The following is a 21,039-nucleotide window of genomic DNA, read 5'->3' as shown; positions in this document are numbered from 1 at the left end:
AGATCTTATAGAGGTGTACAAAATTATAGAGTGAATGCATGCAGGTTTTTTCCCCTCAGGTTGGGTGAGACTAGAACTAGAGGTCATGGGTTTAGGGTGAAAGGTGAAACATTTTAGGGGAATCTGAGGGGAAACAACTTCACTCAGAGGGTGGTGCGAGTGTGGAACGAGCTGTCAGCGGGAGTGGTGGATGCAGGTTCAATTGTAACATTTAAGAGAGGTTTGGACAGGTATATGGATGGGAGGGGTTTGGAGGGATACGGTCTAGGCGCAGGTAGATGGGACTAAGCAGAAGATCAGGTCAGCATGGACTGGATGGGCCGAAGGGCCTGTTTCTGTGTTGTAGTGCTCTATGAGTCTATGTTACAACAGGATCTAGATCGACTGGGAAGGTGGGCAAAGGATTGGAAGATGGTACTTAAATAACTGTGAAGTGATGCATTTTGGGAAGTTAAACCAGAGCAGAACTTACTCAGTAAATGGTGGGGCCCTGTGGACTGTTGTAGCATAGAGAGATCTAGGGATAAAAGCAGGGAGACACAAGAGACTGCAGATGCTGGTATTTGGAGCAACACACAATCTGCTGGAGGAACTCAGCAGGTCGAGCGGCATCTGTGGGAGGAAAAGATTTGTTAACATTTCGGGTGGAAGCATGTCCTGATTCGGGGTTTCGACCCGAAACGTCAACAATTCCTTTCCTCTCACAGATGCTGCTCGACCCGCTGAGTTCCTCCAGCAGACTGTTTGTGGCTGCTGAGGGTACAAGTTCCCTGAAAGGAGCATCACAGTGAGACAGGGTGGTGAAGAAGGTGTGCGGCATGCTTGCCCTCATCTGCTGGGGCATTGAGTACAGGAGTTGGGACATCAGGTTACAGATGTACAAGACATTGGTGAGCCTGCACTTGGAGTGTTGCATGCAGTTCTGGTCACCGTGCTCCAGGAAGGAGGTTATGAAGCTAGAGAGGGGGCAGAAAAGATTCACAAGAATGCTCCTGGGACCGGAGGGCTTGAGGTCTAAGGAGAGACTGGACAGGCTGGGACTGTTTCCCTGGAGCGTATAAGACTGAGGGGTGACCTGATAGAGGTTTATAAAATCATGAGGGCCATAGATAGTTTGGATGGTCACAGTCTTTTTTCAAGGATAGGGGAGTCTAAAACTAGAGGGCATAGGTTTAAGGTGAGGGGGAAAGATTTAAAGGGGACCTGAGGGGTGGGTTTTTCATAGAGGATGGTGGGTATCTGGAATGATTGATGGGTATATGGAACAAGCTGCCAGAGGAAATGATAGAGGTAGGGACCATTACAATGTTTACAATTGAATTTAGGAGCTGAGAGGTAATGTTGCAGCTATACAGGACCCTGATCAGACCCCACTTGGAGTACTGTGCTCAGTTCTGGTCGCCTCACTACAGGAAGGATGTGGAAGCCATAGAAAGGGTGCAGAGGAGATTTATAAGGATGTTGCCTGGAATGCGAAGCATGCCTTATGAAAGCAGGTTGAGGGAACTCGGCCTTTTCTCCTTGGAGCAACGGAGGATGAGGGGGGACCTGATAGAGGTGTATGAGATAATGAGAGGCATTGATCGTGTGGATAGTCAGAGGCTTTTCCCCAGGGCTGAAATGGTGGCCACAAGAGGACACAGGTTTAAGGTGCTGGGGAGTGGGTACAGAGGAGATGTCAGGGGTAAGTTTTTTACTCAGAGAGTGGTGAGTGTGTGGAATGGGCTGCCGGAAATGGTGGTGGAGGCAGATACGATAGGGTCTTTTAAGAGTCTTTTGGATAGGTACATGGAGCTTAGAAAAATAGAGGGCTATGGGTAAGCCTAGTAATTTCTAAGGTCGGGACATGTTCGGCACAACTTTGTGGGCCGAAGGGCCTGTATGTGCTGTAGGTTTTCTATTTGGACAGGCACATGAATGGGAAAGGTTAGAGGGATGTGAGCCAAATACAAGCAAATGGGACTAGCTCAGGTAGGCACCTTGGTCAGCATGGATGAGTTGGGCTGAAGGGCCTGTTTCCATGCTGTATAACTCTATGAGTCTAAGGAGAGTTTTAGTCAGGAGTTGTGAAGACAATCAGTTTACATAATAGCAGAAAATCACTGCTACAGTATCTTCAAGTCATTTAAAGATGATTAATAGAAGCCTGTAACCTCCATGTGAGCCTTTCCTAGATGGGATCAAGTACGCTTGCTTAATAACATTCGTTCAACAGAATGTTAATCACTTGGGAATTCCACTATTTTCATGCCAAATTCAGCATACAACCCTCCTCCCCAGCTCTGCAAAAGGATTAATTCTACAATTATAACCTCTCATTTTTCTGCAGTCTCCAACCTCAAACTCCTTTCCTGAGGTGATAATTTGTACCCCGTGGTTTATACCACTTACTGAATGCTCCATTTTACTTCATTATTAAAGTGTTGTAGATTGTCACTAGCTCTAGAAAAAAAGGCAAATATTAAATTATCTCTCTTCTACTTTTTTTTGAATCCAAAAACCAGGGATGAACCACTGAGAACGTGCTTATTCTCAGTTATGGAATTAATAAAAGGTATAGGAAACTGATACCAAAACCATGGAGAGGTTATAACAAAGCTGAACAAATTTGAGCTCACAATGGATAAATTTAAGTCAGTTTGAAATGTGATCACTGAATAGGATCACCTACAAATTCTCTGTTTTTCAAGAAAGGAGTCTTCACTTCCATTTTTTTATATATAAATCGGAGCTGGTCTGATTAGTAAGTTTGCAGACATTTGAAAATGGAAGGAGATGTGGATTGTGAGAAATGTTGACAAAAGACACAGTAGGATATGGATCAGTGGAAATTTGGGCAGAGAGTTGGCAGATGGAACTTAATCAGGAAAAGGTTAAGGATACATTTTGGGACGTCAAGTGCAAGAAGAAAGTATGCAGTGAATGTCAGGACCCTTAAGAGTATTGCTGTACAGAAGGATCTTGGACACAAAACAACTACCTCCACTACCACTCTCTGACTCCTTCCATCAAGCTAATTTTGTACTGAACTGGTTAGCTCACCCTGGGTCCCAGTTGATCTCACCTTATGGACCAGACTACCATGCAGAACCTTGTCAAAAGCCTTCCTAGAGTCCAAGTAGACAACATATACCGCCCTGCCTTCCTCAATCCTTCTGGTCACCTCTTCAAAATACTCAATTAAATTTGAGGCATGATTTCCTACACACAAAGCCCAGCTGACTAGCCTTAATCAGTCCTTCCCTTTCCAAATGCAGTTAGATCCTGTCTCTCAGAATCCTCTCCAGTAACTTACCCATCTCTGATTTTAAGCTCACCGGCCTGGAGGTTTCTGGCTTGACCTTGCAGCCCTTCTTGAAAAAAGACACATTTTCCACCTTCCAGTCTTATGGTACCTCACCCGTGGCCAAGGAAGATATAAAAATCTCTGCCAGGCCCCCAACTTCTCCCTTTGCTTCCTACAATTTCCAGGGATACACTTGGTCAGGCTCTGGGGATTTATCCACCTTTAAGTGCCCAAAGACGTCCAACAGCTCCTCTTTCATAATATTAACATGTTTGAGGATATAACTGTTCTTTTCCCTGAATTCCCTAGCTTCCATGAGCTTCTTCAGGGTGAATACAGACTTGAAGTATTATTTAAGACCTCATACATCTCCATGGCTTCACACATATATGGCTACACTGATCCTTAGGGGACCTGTTCTTTCCCGAGTTACCCTTTTGCTCTTAATATACTAATAGAATCTCATAAGATTCTCCTTCACCATATCTCATGTCACCTGTTTGCCCTCTTTAGCTATAAGGAGAAATTGGACAGATTGTTTTCTCTGGAGTGTTGGAGACTGAGGGGCGACCTGATTGAAGTATGTAAAAATATGAGAGGCATAGATGGGGTAGATCATCAAGTCTTTTTCCCAGGGTAGAAATGTCAAATACTAGAAGGCACAGGTTTAAGGTAAGAGGGGGAAAGTTTAAAGGACATGTGGACCACAAGTTGTTTTACACAGAGATTGGTAGATGCCCGGAACATACGGCAAAGGGAGGTGGCAGAAACAGATACAATATGAACAATTGTGAGGTGTTTAAACAGACACATCAACAGGAAGGGAATAGAGGGATTTGGACCTCTAGAGGCAGATGACATCATGGTCGGCACTGTTACGGACTCAGTGAAAGTCCCTTTAAGATAGAGTGTGTGTGTGTGTGTGTGTGTGTGTGTGTGTGTGTGTGTGTGTGTGTGTGTGTGTGTGTGTGTGTGTGTGTGTGTGGGGCGTGCTTACATCAATAGAAGATAAAGGACGTAATGACGTTGTTGAAGAAGTCAGAAGAAGAAGAAGGAGAGAGAGAGAGAAGGGAGAGAGACTCCAGCCTGCTTGTTTTCTCTATCGTTGGATGAGAAACAATAACTGTGTTTGCCACAGAAATCCATGTATGGAAGTTGGAAGTAATCCGGTGGAGTTCACTTTGTTGCTGACCTGTAGAAGGAAACAGGTATTTGTGTGTGGACGACCACGATTCGGATGCTTTTCGGGGTGAGGAAGTCACTACCGAGTAAACACTGAAGTGTCGCTGGGGTTCCATCGTGGAACATTTGGATTTCGTATTTACTCTCTCTATGTTCTCTACATCTACGTCTTATCTTCAGACAACGGTGGTGTTTGAAGAAGCCCTTGCTCATGTTTCACCTTATGGCTTGCGGAACTGAACTTTAAAAACCATTCCGGAACTGGGAGTTTTGGACTTTGCCACAAACACACACACGAAGAGTTTAGTTTTGGGGTTAACGTTCGAGGTTTAACATTTTTGAATTCTAACATACTAACATTTTTACTTTTATTTTACGTATTATCATAAGTAGTAATTAATAAAATAGTTTTTAACACTGAATCATGCTCAGTGTGTTTCTTTTGTTGCTGGTTCGTGACAGGCACAGACATGTGGGCTGAAGGGCCTGTTCCTGTGCTGTACTGTTCTATGTTCCAGGGGAAAGATTCTCCCAGCATTAACTATATCAATTCCGGAATTTTATATATTTTAATAAGATCATCTCTCATTCTTCCATACAACAATGAGTAGCACAACCTGTTCAACCTTTTTCATACATAAACCATTCCTTTCCAGAAATTAACCTTCCCTGCGCTGTCTCCAATGCAAGCAAATCCTTCCTTGAATATGAAGACCAAAATTATACACAATACTCCAGGTGTAGTTTCATCTGTGCCCTGTAAAGTTGCGTCAAACTTTGTCATCTGCATATTACCCCTCGCAATGCTGAAGATCAATTTGCCTTTCTAATTACTTGGTGTATCCGTATCCAGGCAACACCCTTGTTCCAGAGCGGTTACATTCCTGGAAACCTGTCTGCATCATGATTTTCCATAATGCAAACCCTAAGTCCCATTGAATCCCAGATCATGATGTGTTCCTACGAGATATTTTGTTCCTCCACAGTAATGAAAGTACCACAGCTGCTGGTTCGTGGCTGGGGGTAGGGTGGGGGGGGGGGGGGTTTGGCATTTAAGGGATTGCCTTGTCACTTTCCAAAGCAAATCTCATAAGTGGCCAATAGCTGCATTTGGAGACACAAGCAACTGCAACCTGGAGTAAAAAGACCAACTGTAAACTGGATGGTGAGACAGATAAGAAGAGAGGTAAAAAAGAGTAAGTGGAGCTAGGTGGGGAGAGGGGAGAGTGGAGCTAGGTGGCAGCCTCTTGAGTCGCTACATCACCCTCCAACCTTCCGATTAAATGGAGACATACACTTTTGAACACATATCAAATATGGGTAAGATAGTCTAGTGATATAGTTCACCATAAATAACAGTAAATAATATGGAAAGCCCTTGAAAAAATACTGTTAGACGCTAACAAAAGCCGCATTACCTGGACATGTGTTAAAAATTGCAAGTTGAAAAAAAATTGATGAAATTTGTTGTTTCTTTCACATTTTGTATTTATTCAATTTTTCCCCCACATATGTTCTGTAAGAATGAATTGCATTCCATGTCTCAGATTTTTGGGCGGTGATTTGTGAATTCCATAAGGATGAATTTTCATAACCTTGCTGTATCACGGGGGTCGCCTGTACGAACATTCTAGAGCTAACAATAGCTGCCTGTTGGGCACTGGAATAATTTAATGTTTTCTACTTGTAGTTTATACGCTCTGAATGGCTTAGGAGTAAAATTGGCACCAGTAGAACATCAGACACAAAGATTAATTGTGCAGACAAGTGTTTGGACCAATTTACTGACAGGCATAATTTCACAGAAAAGTGATCACCACTGCAATCTAATTTGGTTTAAGTTGATTTTATGTGCAATTAATGCATGAAAAACAGGCACCAGTAGCAAGCTGTGATACAAGGAGCTCCATGTACTAGTAAGGATTTGCAAGATTAGTGTTTTTTTTAGATCTTTCCCTTTCATGAATTAGTGTATACCATTAGATCCTCCAGTGAACATCTCCAAATTAGCAATAAACAAGAGTGTAGTACATTCATTTTAAAAGCCACCAGGTATGCATTATAGAGACGAGGTGTCAGCATATAACTTATGTTGTGTTATATCCATTACAGGAATTAACTGAATGAGTACATTCAGATTGCCAGAAGGAATAGAATTCAGTGAGGTATCTTTAGTTAAAGGTTGCTGCATAGCTGCAAATTCTTTCAGTCATTTTGAGATGGACAATCCACATTTTTTCGGAGTACTTGCTGTGTGTAATTCAGAAGTGCACAAAGTCAAAAAGCTTCTCCTTTTGCCTTCTCCACAAAGAAAATTAGGTAAGTATCGGGTAAGGCTGCGGGGAGGGTTGGTGGTCGATAGAGATCGGGTTTGGTTGGAAGATTGTTGGGTGTCAGGCAGGTCCCCTTTAAGTCAAAGAGTCATACAGCACAAAAGCAGGTCCTTTGGTCAACCATGTCCAGACTGACCATTGAGTAGCCATCTATACTAATCCAATTTTCCAGTAGGTTGCCCATTGCTTTCTATGTCTTGCAATTCAAGTGACCATCTAGATGTTTCTTAAATGTTGTGGGGCTTTCTGCCTCATTGACCACTTCAGGCAGTACATTCCAGAGTCCACCACTATGGATGAAAAAATTCTTCCTCAAATTCCCTGTGAACATCCTACCCCTTATCTTTGACGTAATGATAAAGGCAGCCCTACACGTACTACTACACATAAACTGTATATGTCAATGAAAGTTATTGAATTGGTGACAAGCATCATTGGATGCCAGTGAGCATGTCTAGACTCCATGTATTGAAACATCAATGACGCAGAGGAGCTGGAATAAAAATCATGGCCTTCCCCAAACTGCAGGGCAAGCCCCAGATTTTTCAATCATGTTTTAATTTTCATTGAACTGAATATTCAAAAATGGCTCTCTGCAAACCAATTTATTCACTACTTGGTATGATTATGTGTCAGACAGCCTCTGAGACCCTTTCTTTCCAAAATTACTTTCTTGTTAATAAAACTAAATAGATGGTTTAAACCACTATTTCTATGTATCCTTACTGTTTGGAATGCAATATGATATATGTAATCATGCATTTTTATTCGAGGTTTAGTTCACCTTTCTCATTATTTAACTAGGCCACACTTATCTGGTATCATTTTCATACCTGGGCAGATGGTTGTTGTACAAATCCTTGTGGTGGCTGAAGTACTTGCTGAGACATGGGCTGTCCAGATCCAGTAAAACTACCCGGGGTAAGCTGACTTGGTGACGCCATGACATAGTTAGCTTGTTGGGGTGCCTGAGGCAATATGGGTGATGGATAGACAGAACCAGATGGTGGCTCAGTAGTATCTCCCGATGACTGTCTGCTTAAACTCATCTGGTTAAACTGGGAGGCCAAATCTTCTCGCTGTGATGAAGTCATCAAATAATAATGAGTACAGTCTGCCGAATAATTCCTCCAAGAGTACTCAAAGAAAACATGCAACATTAGAGAAAAACAAGCACATATCCATAGAAATTCATGCTGCATTTGGTTCCATGCCATGGCTATTAACTACTAAAAAAATGTAACAATGAAGAAAGCTTTGAATTTAGCAAGTAATCTTTCCAACCAAATTGGGTTATGATCCAGTATCTATGGATACAAAAAAACACACTTTCTTCTGTCAGGAATCATTGGATAAGGATAAGAGGAAGAAGCCATAATTGATTTGCTTCTCTAACCCGGGGCCACTGAGACCAATTGTAAATCATGACCACAGGCTCAGCTGTTATTAACCATCTCAGAGCAGACCAAAGCCTTTTAAAAATTTGTGCTGATGGTATGAGCATTGGATAAACAGGGTTAGATCTAGATTGTGTGTGACATCCAAAAGACAATAGCAGGTTAGACAGTCTGTTACCTCCTCCATTTATTCTTTAAATTTTTGGTGGTGTCCATCTTATTATATCAGCTGATGGGCATGCAAACATTAAACAATGTAATTTTTTTGAGTAGTTATATATTAATGAATCACTAAAAGCAGTTTTCATGTGTGTTTAGTGGGCCATGTAACATATAACTATTTACCAACATGAAGATTCGTCAGTGAAAATCAACGATAATTATTACTTTTCTGATTTAATCTTAACACAGATTCAAGCAACTTTCTCACACACAAATATTTTGGCAAGTAATATAGAATTAACATCAGACGTGAACTGTCAACTACAGTTAATACAATGAACAGTCAGCACTGAAAGTGAAACAAAACACACAAACTTATTACATTTGTACAGACATTGCAAATATTAGAATTAATAAATAGAAGCCGGAAATGAAACTATACAAGTACCACAGGAAACTGTTGTGTTGGTGAAACTGGCAGTAGGTGCTGGGAAGGGTAAGAAGCTGTCGGATACTGGACAGACTGAGAAGAAGACTGCATTGCTTGCACAGGCTGAGAAAAAAATTAATTACTAAAGTAATTATTGAAGCTACAGTTCAGAGATTTACAAAGAATAGAAATTTGATATGCAAGAAATCAAATGCATGCGAAGGTATTGGCAAGTTTCTGTGGTTGTTTATAACGTATCATTACCATGCTATATATTTCAACGGAGATACAAGTCATCAACAATTTGGTGAGTATTTAATGACAGGAGATTTCTGCAGCTTGATTTAGAATAATAATGTTCAGGCAGATTCATTCTCTTATGACATAGAAAGAGATCATTCAAACCATTGAGTCTATGTCAGCTCTCAGAACAATCTAATCAATCCTATTCCCTCACATAGTTCCATGTAACCTTTTCTCTTTCATATGCCCATCAACTATACCCTGATTTCCCCATCACCCACCTACACTGGAGATAATTTACAGCAGCCAATCAATCTACCAATCAGCTGTGGGACTGGGGAGGAGACCAGAGCACTTGGGGAAACGCATGCAATCTGAGGAAGAATGAGCAAACTCAACTGTGGAGTGGCAAGGCTGCACCACTGTGCCATTCAGGAAAACAAAGATACTTAAGTTTATTTCCATTTGGCTCAGACTGAATAATATGGTAAAACTGAACCAGAGTAGTCAACCTCTAGCCAAATAGTTGAGCTCCTGGTTTTCACAAGAGCTTGATGGTGTTTAAAAACAATTTCCATCACAGCGTTACTCCATTACTCTGCATGCAAAAATCCTGACAAAATAATTAATGGGGAATGAGACTGTGGGTCCAGTAAACAACACACATTTTGTTATTTTAACAGGTACAAAAACTGCATGGTTCACCTGTGGAACTAGATGGCTGGGTATCTGCTGCTGTGATTGTGGAGTAGGTTGCTGCTGAGCCTGTCCAGGAAGCTGACCTCTAACTGACTGGGAGCCAGCAGGAGGATTGTAAATTGCAGGTGTACCGTCAGGATTCACAAAGGGTTGGCCTGTAACAGGTGCAACAAACTCAATGAATGCAACAAAGAGAATTGGTGTAATTTAAATACTTAAACATATAAAAACGCAGATTATAAATTTGTAAGGCAAGTCCAGCACTCTTGAACTCCCAATGGGGAGCTGCAACTGAAGTGAATAAAAGGCGTAGAATCTGTGTTCGTTTTTAAGGTCTATCTGACCTATGAATACAGATCTTCATGTAAGTTTATAACCCTGTACTGAGGTATAATGCGAGGTAATGTCCCATTCACATTTTAAGCTTCCAGTATTTGTCCTTCAACGTTGATGGTCCATTTTGCTTGAAAGAAGATACAAATAACAAATTTCTTGACAACCCTTCCTTCCCTTTCTCATTCAGTCTTAGAACACCTAATCTAATAGTTCTGCAGAGAAACAGTAAACCTCATGCGTGAAAAGCTATTATTACTGTCATTGACGATATAATATATGAGAGATAAAAGATGCAAACTACCATATAAAGATACAAATGTTAGCATTGAAGGTTTAGTTGGAAATCTTAGAAAGAACTGCAACAAAAAACTAATCGCAAGATGTCGCTCACAAAAAGCAGTTTGTTGTTATCAGTTTTTCCATTCAAAGTTCTTTCAGAAAAATGACAGTTTTAAACATTCTTGCCACACAGTTGCATATTTGCAAAAACAGATGTATCAGTGGACACCAATAACCTGATCTTTTTATTTCCTCTCCTGTTCTTCCTAGGTCAAATATGCACATATCATGATACCTTCAAAGCCATCTGCAATTTTAAATCTAATTTTCTATTAATTTAAAGAAATCGGCAACAAAACCAAGGAGCAACAAACAACCTGCTGGAGAAACTCTGCAGGTCAAGCAGCACCTGCGGGAGGAATGGAACTGTCGATGTTTCACATGGAAACCCTGCATCAGATTCCCGATGCAGGGTTTCAACTGCAAACGTCGATAATTCCATTCCTCCCGCAGGTGCTGCTTGACCTGCAGAGTTGCTCCAGATTCCAGCATCTGCAGTCTCTTGTGTGTCAACAGAACTTGGGACTCCAATTTAGGAGTAGGAGCCAAGCATAGTTTTGGACTGCGGATAGTTAGTACATAAAGACAAAAAGTTCATACGTCCATTTTCATCAACTAAATTGCAAAATAAAAACAAACTGAGAAGTAGAGTTGGTTTTAGCAATGGGAAAATTATCTACAGTACCAGCTGAGGGTATGGAGAATGTAGAACTAAGACCTTACTCTCTGGTTTCCTCCCACATCCCAAGGACATGCTTGTTGCTAGGTTAATTATGTCAGTGAGTGGCAAAATCAAAGGGAGTTGATGAGAACACAGGACAAATAAAAAAATGGAATTAGTGTAGGATAGTGTAAATGAGTGGTTGATTGTCAGCATTGATGGTTTGGAGGGTCCGTTTCCATGCTGTATCTTTCTATGATTATGACTCTACTATGCCTTTGCTAGTTGGAGGATTTAATTATAAATACAACATGTTTATATTGGAAGTATGTCTGGACATGGGAAACCGTAATGGGAAAGAATTGATACAGAAGTGCCGAAATGTGTCATTAGCAAGAAAGATTCTGTGAACAGAAAATGTACATAGATACAAGAATTTAATGTATTCGAGGTTAAGGAGTGTGAGACAGTTCATTCACACTAGAAATTAAGATTTCCTTCTGCATTATGGGGACAGATATTTCCTCTGTTTTTGTCCAGACTGAAGCAAGGGATGAAGGCAGAGTGTTGTGTTGATTGCTGCTCAGTTGCTGACCCTAGTTCAACCCTCTCAATCTAATGGCATCACTTCAGTCAGATGTACACAGTTGAACATTGACGGTTAGAGTGGCAAAGTGACGCAGTTAGTAGAGCCACTGTCTCACAGCTCCAGTGACCTAGGTTCAATCCTGACCTCCAGTGCTGTCAGTATGGAATTTGCATGTTCTGCCTGTGACTGTGTGGGTTTCTTCCATGTGGTCCAGTTTCCTCCCACATCTGAAAGGCATGTAAATTTGTATGTCAATTGGCTGCTGTAAATAACTCCAAGCACAGTGGTAGAATTGGAGGGTAGGGCTGCAGGGTTGTTGATGGAACATGGGAAGCATAAAAATGGGTTACTGTGGGATTATGTAAATTGGAGACATGATCACATTGAATGACAGGGCAAGTTTGAGGGGCCGAGTGACCTCCCCCTGCTCCTATTTTCTTATGTTCTTGTGTTTTCCTGCTGTATGAGAATTAAGTGAGGCAATCACAAGGATTTGATTGTATAAACTGTAGCAAAACAGGATGTAATATATACCTGTATACAAAAGACGCATAGCACTGCTGGGATTCGCAAAATATAGGACATTTAAACAGTCAGGCAAGAACTTAGATGTATTATGGTCCAATCAGATGCTGGTTCCAATTGCTTTACTAAAGCTTATCTTTTGATCAAATGGCTACTATTGACAGCCTTTCTGTATTTTGCTCTCATCCACATTTCTTCCTCAAATCAAAGAAAACACACTACACATGAAGGACCACAGAAACTCAACTCTAATGTGAAATATACCAGGGCAGCATCTATAATTATCATTTCCTTGACAGCTGTGGGTTTTTAATACACCCATGTTCTGCATATATACTGTAATCAGCTAAAAGGCTGAAGACCATTCTCTGCAGTCTTATGAAAAAGATCAATTGTAGAAAGCCCCTCACATTGCTTTGATTTTTATTAGCCATGAGGTGTTGTAACAGTTGCACTAACCTGTGTGTGGGTTTAACAGAAGACTGCCAGGTGGTATACCTGTAGCTTCCAAAGGAAGTAAAATATAGCTTGTGTTGGTAGATGCCACCTGTCCACCCATTCCACCATCTGGGTAGGAGACTGAGCCTGTAGAGTTGACTGACGCCGGGATGACATTTGTACTGTGCAATGGCTGATTGTTCCTTGACAGTGAACCTGAAGAGCCAGCACTACTGGAAGACTCTGAACCTAGAGGATGCAAAAGAATGTTTAAACACGGCAAGAACACTCTGCATATCATGACTCACTTTCTAACAGTCTGAAGGATTTTCCCAAAACTCAATGATGGAGCCTTGCCGTCTTTTATTTAATGTAACAGAAGAGGTGAAATCTGTTAGGGTTTTCTACCACTCCCAATGTCTTGGAATGAAAACAATGCTTAATTATGCAACATGTTTCCTACCCAGGTTATGTCAGCAAATCACAAGAAGCCAGAAGGGAAATTTGCCTTTTGATGTACAAGCAAGTTTTGTCCTCGCGCTCCTACGGAACAGTCTCGGGTGTGAGTTATACACTCCACAACTTCAGCAGAGACACGTTAACGATTTTAAAACTGAACATTATTAGATGGGCTGCTGTTGCAAGCAGAAGATATTGCAGGGAGCTGTTCATAACATTTGGCAAGCACAACTACTCCACTGGTACTTTGTTGTTTCAAATACAATTTGTTCCAAAACAGTAATTTTATTTCAATATTCTTATGTCTATAAGGCCGGCCTTTCATAAATACGAAACAGGAGCATGAAGCCACATAATCCTTCAAGCCCACTTCATCATCCAAACAGCTCATGACTGGTCCTCTTCATTTTGCTTTGATCCCCATATCCTTTCAACCCCTTAGAGCTGAAAAGTGTATTAACCTCTTCCTTGAATTCTCATCAACTAAATATCCAGTCTTCTGCAACACAGTGTTTCAAAGATTCATATCCTTCCGAGTAAAGAAATCTGTCCTCATCCCTGTCTAAAGTCCTGACCATATCCAGAAATTGTGCCCTCTGGAGCAGCCTCTCAGCATTTATCTTCCCAAATGCTGCTGAGACTTTTACAGGCTTCAGTGACATCAACTCTCATTCTTCTAAACTCCCAATACATTTACTCCCCTTATTCCAGGAATCAATCCAATGAACGTTGGTTACAATAAAGCAAGTATGTCTTTCCTTGTGAATGGATGCTAAAACAATGCAGAATGAACCAGGACTGGATTTGACAAAGCCTTGTACAATTTCATACACCCAAAATTCTCACAATGGAAGATCAACATTCTATTTGGCTTTCTATATGTGCATATCAACTTTGAGTTTCATATCAAAGATCATCCAAATCACTTGGCATTTCGACATAGGACATAGAACTGCACAGCATATGGACAGGCCCTTTGGCCCACGATGTCTGTGATGCCAATACAAACTAATCCTATCTGCCTGCATATGATCTGTCTCCCTCCATTCCCTGCATGTCATGTGCCTGTCAAAGTGCCTCTGAAATATTGTAATCGTGTCTGCTTCTACCACTTCCCCTTGAGGTGTGTCCCAGGCACCTACCACTCTCTGTGTAGAAAACTTGCCTCGCAAATCCCCTTCTCAAAGCTCCACCCTCTGGTATTTGACATTTCCATCTGGTGAAAAGGACTGACTGACAATCCACCCTAGTTGTGTCTGTCACAATTTTACAACTTCTGTCAGGTCACCCCTCAGCCTCCAATGCTCCAGAGGAAACGATCCAAATTTGCAACCTCTCCCCATGGGTAATACTTTCTAATCCAGGTAATACCTTGGTATAAAAAAAAACTGCTGAAGGAACTCAACTCTGGCTCCACACCTTCCCCTCACCTCTTTACACTGGCTACCTCCGCTCTATCTCTCAGTCCTGATGAAGGGTCTCGACCCCAAACGTCGACTGTCCATCTCCCTCCACAGATGCTGCCTGACCCGCTGAATTCCTCCAGCACTTTGTGTTTTGCTCCAGATTCCAGCACTTGCAGTCTCTTGTGTCTCCAACACCCTGTTGAATCTCTTCTGCACCCTCTCCACATCCTACCTGTAATGTGGTGACCAGAACTGCGCACAATACTCCAAATGTGGCCTGACCAAAGTCTTATACAGCTGCAACATGACTTCCCAACCTTTATATTCAATGCCTCGAACAATGAAGGCAAGCATGCTGCACACCTGCTTTACTACCTTCTTCATTGGTGTTGTTACGTTCAGGGAACGATGGACTTGTATCCCAAGATCTGTACAACAGTACTCCCAAGCGTCCTGCCATTTACTGCATACCTTCCCCTTACATTGGACCTCTGAAAGTGCAACACCTCACACTTGTCCAGATTAAACTCCATCCCATGGTAGCAGTATCAAAAGCAAGAGGGCATATATTTAAGGTAAGAGGAAGGAGTTTTATAGGGGATCTGAGGGGAAAGATTTTTATATGGAGAATGGTTGATACCTGGCAGAGAAGGTGGTGAAAATAATGTAATTACTGTAGCGGTTGCTACCGCGGAATAAAACAAGACTCTACTCGGAGGATTGCCAAACAGAACTGGTTTATTTTCCCGCCTTGCGTGGGCCCTTTAAGGGAGAATGTTCCCACCCAAAACAACCAGCAATGACGTAAGTCCTTCGTCATCAGGACTTTCCCGCGCGCGGGTTCTCCCCGTCGCTCGGAAAGACGAGGCCCGCCGCCATCTTGGGCCTCATCACTCCGACGCCACGCGACCCGACTGCTGAGCCGGTTCGCCTGACTAGACGGTGAGTCGCCACACAACCCCCCCCAGAACCGGCGAGACAGTCCCCAAGGTCCGTGGGCTGTGCCAGCTGCCGCTTAGGGGGGCGGCCTCTGCGTCGTGGCGTGGCCACCTCGACAGGCTGTTGCAGATCCAAATGGGCCAGTTTGAGGCGGTCCGCCGTGAAAACCTGTTCCCTGCCTCCAATAGCCAAAATAAAAGTGGATCCGTTATTCCGTATGACGCGGAACGGTCCCTCATATGGTCGTTGCAATGGAGCCCGAGGTGTGCCCCTGCGAACGAAAACAAACTTACAGTCCCGTAGTTCCTTGGGCTGGCAGGATGGGGCTTGACCGTGCCATGAGGTGGGAATCGGGGCCAAGGCGCCAAGCTTCTCGCGCAGTCTTTGTAGGACTGCTGGGGGTTGTTCCCCTTGGTCCCGAAGGGCAGGTATGAAATCCCCGGGGACAACTAGTGGCGCCCCGTATACAAGCTCAGCTGACGAAGTGCGGAGGTCTTCTTTGGGGGCAGTGCGTATGCCGAGCAGGACCCAAGGCAGCTCGTCAACCCAGTTAGGACCCTTCAGGCGGGCCATCAAGGCCGATTTCAGATGGTGGTGAAAACGTTCCACCAACCCGTTTGATTGAGGATGGTAGGCCGTGGTGGTGTGCAGCTGCGTCCCTAGCAGGTTCGCTAATGCAGCCCAGAGACTGGAAGTGAATTGGGTGCCTCTGTCTGAAGTGATGTGGGCCGGAACGCCAAAACGTGAGACCCAAGTTGTGAGCAGCGCCCGGGCGCAGGAATCAGTTGTGATGTCAGTCAGGGGGGTTGCCTCAGGCCACCTCGTGAACCGGTCCACGATGGTAAGGAGGTACCAGGCTCCTCTTGAAACCGGCAGAGGGCCCACGAGGTCGATGTGTATGTGGTCGAACCTCCTACGGGTAGGCTCGAACTGCTGTGGTGGGACCTTGGTGTGTCGCTGGATTTTTGACGTCGGGCAGTGCGGACAAGTCCTGGCCCACTCACTGACCTGTTTGCGCAGGCCGTGCCAGACAAACTTGCTGGCGACCAGTCGGACAGTAGATCTGATGGACGGGTGCGCCAACCCATGTACCGAGTCAAAAACGCGTCTCCGCCAGGCTGCAGGGACAATAGGGCGGGGCTGACCAGTCGCAACGTCACAAAGTAGGGTCCGCTGACCTGGACCAACCAAGAAATCTCGGAGCTGCAGACCCGAGACTGCGGTTCTGTAGCTGGGCAGTTCGTCGTCGGCTTGCTGTGCGTCAGCTAGGGCCGTGTAGTCGACACCCAAGGATAGGTTGTGGATGGTTGGTCTGGAAAGTGCATCAGCAACGACATTATCCTTTCCGGAGACATGTTGGATGTCAGTTGTGAACTCGGAAATGTAGGATAAATGTCTCTGCTGACGAGCTGACCAGGGATCGGAGACTTTGGAGAAGGCAAAGGACAGAGGCTTATGATCGGTGAAAGCGGTGAAAGGCCTGCCTTCTAGAAAGTATCGGAAATGCCGGACCGCCAGATACAGCGCTAGAAGTTCCCGATCAAAAGCGCTGTATTTCAGTTCGGGCGGTCTAAGGTGCTTGCTGAAAAATGCCAAGGGTTGCCAGCGGCCTTCGAGTAGCTGTTCCAGTACCCCACCCACCGCGGTGTTGGACGCGTCTACCGTGAGGGCAGTCGGGACGTCAGTCCTGGGGTGTACCAGCATCGTGGCGTCTGCCAGGGCGTCTTTGGCCTTAACGAAAGCAGCCGCAGCCTCGTCATTCCAGGTGATGTCCTTGCCCTTACCAGCCAGCAGCGAGAACAGAGGGCGCATGATACGGGCTGCTGCAGGGATGAACCGATGGTAAAAGTTGACCATCCCAAGGAATTCCTGTAGGCCTTTGACTGTGTCGGGGCGGGCAAAATGGCGGATAGCATCCACCTTGGCGGGTAGGGGTGTTGCCCCGTCGCTGGTGATTTTGTGGCCGAGGAAATCGATAGAGTCAAGTCCGAATTGGCACTTGGACAGGTTAATCGTGAGGCCGAAATCGCGGAGGCGGGAATACAGCTGGCGGAGGTGGGAAAGGTGTTCCTGGCGGTTACGGCTGGCGATCAGTATGTCGTCCAAGTAAATGAACACGAAGTCCAGGTCTCGGCCTACCGCGTCCATCAGCCGCTGGAAGGTCTGCGTGGCATTCTTAAGGCCGAACGGCATCCGAAGGAATTTGAACAGGCCGAATGGGGTGATAATCACAGTTTTGGGGACGTCATCCGGATGGACCGGGATTTGGTGGTATCCCCTAACGAGGTCCACTTTGGAAAAGATGCGGGCCCCGTGTAAGTTAGCTGCAAAGTCCTGGATGTGAGGGATGGGATAGCGGTCCAGGGTGGTGGCGTCATTCAGCCTGCGGTAGTCGCCGCAGGGCCTCCACCCTCCGGTGGCTTTGGGGACCATGTGCAGGGGGGAGGCCCAGGGGCTGTCTGACCTGCGAACAATCCTCAGCTCCTCCATGTGACGGAACTCTTCCTTTGCCAGGCGGAGCTTGTCTGGAGGTAATCGTCGTGCTCGGGCATGAAGGGGTGGCCCTGTGGTAATGATGTGGTGTCGTACCCTGTGTGTGGGCCTAGAATTTGTAAACGAAGGTGCCAAAATCGATGGGAATTTGGCTAGGAGCTTGGCGAAATCGTCGCCAGAAAGGGAAATGAAGTCCAGGTGCGGGGCTGGTTTCTCCCAGGTGATAGGTCCGGAGAGTGCTAGAGTGGACTAACCGCTTCCTTTGCAGGTCGACTAACAGGTTGTGGGCCCGAAGGAAATCGGCTCCTAGGAGTGGTCGGGCGACGGTGGCAAGGGTAAAGGTCCAGGTAAAACGGCTGCCGCTGAATTGTAATTGAAGTGTACGGGTACCGAAAGACCGTATCGTTGTACAATTGGCGGCATTGAGTAGAGGACCTGGTGGCCTGTCACGAGTGTCGTGGCCTGTCGGGGGCAAAATACTGACCTCCGCTCCAGTATCAACGAGGAAACGCCGTCCAGATTTCTTGTCCTGAACGAAGAGGAGGCTCTGTCGGCGGCCAGCCGCCGTAGCCATCAGCGGCGGCTGGCCCTGGCGTTTGCCTGAAACTTGCAGGGCAGGCGGCATCGACGGGCCTTCGCACCCCACCTCTGATGGTAGAAGCACAGCTGGTCACCCGTGTCGTCGTCTGCGTTCCTGGGGCGTGGCTGCTCGGTTGCTGGGGCCGGGCGAGGCGGGCGTTGGGCTCGCGGCCTGGTGATTTGACTGACGGACGAACCGCTCTCGCGCTTGGCCTTCCACAGGACATCTGCCCGGGCGGCTACCTCACGGGGGTTGCTGAAGTCGGCGTCAGCTAACAACAAGTGGATGTCATCGGGGAGCTGTTCGAGGAAGGCCTGTTCGAACATTAGGCATGGCTTGTGTCCCTCGGCCAATGCCAGCATCTCATTCATTAGGGCGGATGGGGATCTGTCCCCCAGGCCATCCAGATGAAGCAGGCGGGCGGCGCGGTCACGACGGGAGAGGCCGAAGGTCCAGATCAAAAGGTCTTTGAAAGCCGGGTACTTATCTTCCTCCGGAGGCGACTGGATGAAGTCTCCAACCTGGGCGGCTGTCTCCTGGTCCAGAGAGCTAACCACATGGTAGTACTTCGTGGAGTCGGAGGTGATCTGCCGAAGGTAGAATTGCGCTTCGGCCTGGTCAAACCAGACGCTGGGCCGAAGTGTCCAAAAGATGGGCAGCTTGAGGGCCACTGCGTTGGCTGCTGCGCTGTCGTCCATCTCGCAGGTCCAAAAGCCGTTTGGACCGTCGGGGTCACCAATGTAGCGGTTGCTACCGCAAAATAAAACAAGACTCTACTCGGAGGGTTGCCAAACAGAACTGGTTTATTTTCCCGCCTTGCGCGGGCCCTTTAAGGGAGAATGTTCCTGCCCAAAACAACCGGCAATGACGTAAGTCCTACGTCATCAGGACTTTCCCGCGCGCGGGTTCTCCCCGTCGCTCGGAAAGACGAGGCCCGCCGCCATCTTGGGCCTCATCGCTCCGACGCCGCGCGACCCGACTGCCGAGCCGGTTCGCCCGACTAGACGGTGAGTCGCCACATTACTATGTTTAAGAGGAATTTAGACAAACACTTAAGTAAGCAAGACATAGTAGGATATCTATAGATGGTCCTAATGCTACAATATTCCACAGGGATCTGTACTGGGACCTCTGCTGTTTGTGGTATATATAAATGACTTGGATGAAAATGTGGGTTAGTAAGTTTGTAGAGGACACAAAGATCGGTGGTGTTGTGGATAGTGTAGAAGGCTGCTACACCATACAGCAGGATATCGATCAGTTGCAGATATGGGCGGAGAAATGGCAAATGGAGTTTAATCCAGCCAAGTGTAAGATAAAATGTAAAGGGAAAGTACATAGTTAATGGCAGGACCCTTAACAGCATTGATGTACAGAAGGACCTTGGGGTCGAAGTCCATAGCTCCCTGAAAATGGCTGCACAAGTTGATAGTGTGGTAAAGAAGGCAAAAGGCAATGAGACAATGAGTTCAAGAGTCAAGAAGTTATGTTGAGGCTTTATAAAACTTTGGTTCGGCCACATCTGGAGTATTGCATTCAGTTCTGGTCGCCCCATTGCAGGAAGGACGTGGAGGCTTTGGAGAGGGTGCAGAAGAGGTTCACCAGGATGCTGCCTGGATTAGAGGGTATGTGCTTTAAGGAGAATTTGGACCAACTAGTGATGTTCTCTCTGGAGCGGAGGAGGCTGAGGGGAGACCTGATAGAAGTTTATAAGATTATGAGAGGCACAGATAGAGTGGACAGCCAGTGTCTTTTTCCCAGGGTCAAAATGTCTAATACTCAAAGTCTTGCATTTAAGGTGAGAGGGGGTAAGTTCAAAGGAGATGTGCGGGCAAGTTTTTTTACACAGAGAGTGGTGGGTGCCTGGAATGTGCTGCCAGGGGTGGTGGTGGAGGCAGATAGGATAGAGGTGTTTAAGAGGCTCTTAGATAGGCACATGGATGTGCAGAGAGTGGAGGGATATGAACGTTGTGCAGGCAGAAGGGATTAGTTTAGTTAGGTGTCATTAGCTTAATTATGTCAGCACAGCATCGTGGGCCGAAGGGCCTGTTCCTGTGCTGTATTGTTCTGGGTTCTATGTTCAATGGGATTAGTGCAGATGGGTAAAAAGGTTGGCATGGAGCTGGTGGGCTGAAGGGCCCACTTCTGTGCTGTACAACACTGTGACTCTATTCTGGGGGATTCCTGACTGTGTAATTACTAGTGAGCCCTGTCTCTTTTCCTAAAACAAGATTTAAGAAGTCAGTCTAGAGTCGTAGATTTATACAGGATGGAAATACGCCCAATTACTTTCACAACAGATTGCTTTAGGAAACTGATGAAGTACATTCTTGAACTTTGTCTTTCAACCTACTTTATCTACCGGCTGAGTCTATATGAAGACTGAAGTCCTGCATAATTAGTACATTACCTATGTTATAAACTTCTCTTACTTCCACATGAAGGAACACCAGCATTTTGGTTTTGCAGGTAATAGCCCTAATAAGGATGAACCTTTTTAATTAAGGCTACAGCAGGTCTCAGGCCTTTAAGGTCTGCTCAA

General features: G+C 45.2%; 1 protein-coding gene across 1 annotated transcript in view; it reads right to left on the bottom strand.

The window, feature by feature from the left end:
• arpp21 (cAMP-regulated phosphoprotein, 21) overlaps positions 1-21,039 on the bottom strand; it is a 205,275-nt gene that overhangs the window by 47,690 nt on the left and 136,546 nt on the right. Inside the window, 4 exon segments of the mRNA XM_052023736.1 lie at positions 7,635-7,880; positions 8,809-8,913; positions 9,739-9,887; positions 12,642-12,869. Coding sequence (XP_051879696.1) covers positions 7,635-7,880; positions 8,809-8,913; positions 9,739-9,887; positions 12,642-12,869 — 728 coding nt within the window.

The sequence above is a fragment of the Pristis pectinata genome, chromosome 9, assembly GCF_009764475.1.
Source record: "Pristis pectinata isolate sPriPec2 chromosome 9, sPriPec2.1.pri, whole genome shotgun sequence".
NCBI classification, from domain to species: Eukaryota; Metazoa; Chordata; class Chondrichthyes; order Rhinopristiformes; family Pristidae; genus Pristis; species Pristis pectinata.
The sequence above is the reverse complement of the archived record's forward strand: the minus strand, read 5'-3'. Positions and strand labels throughout refer to the sequence as shown.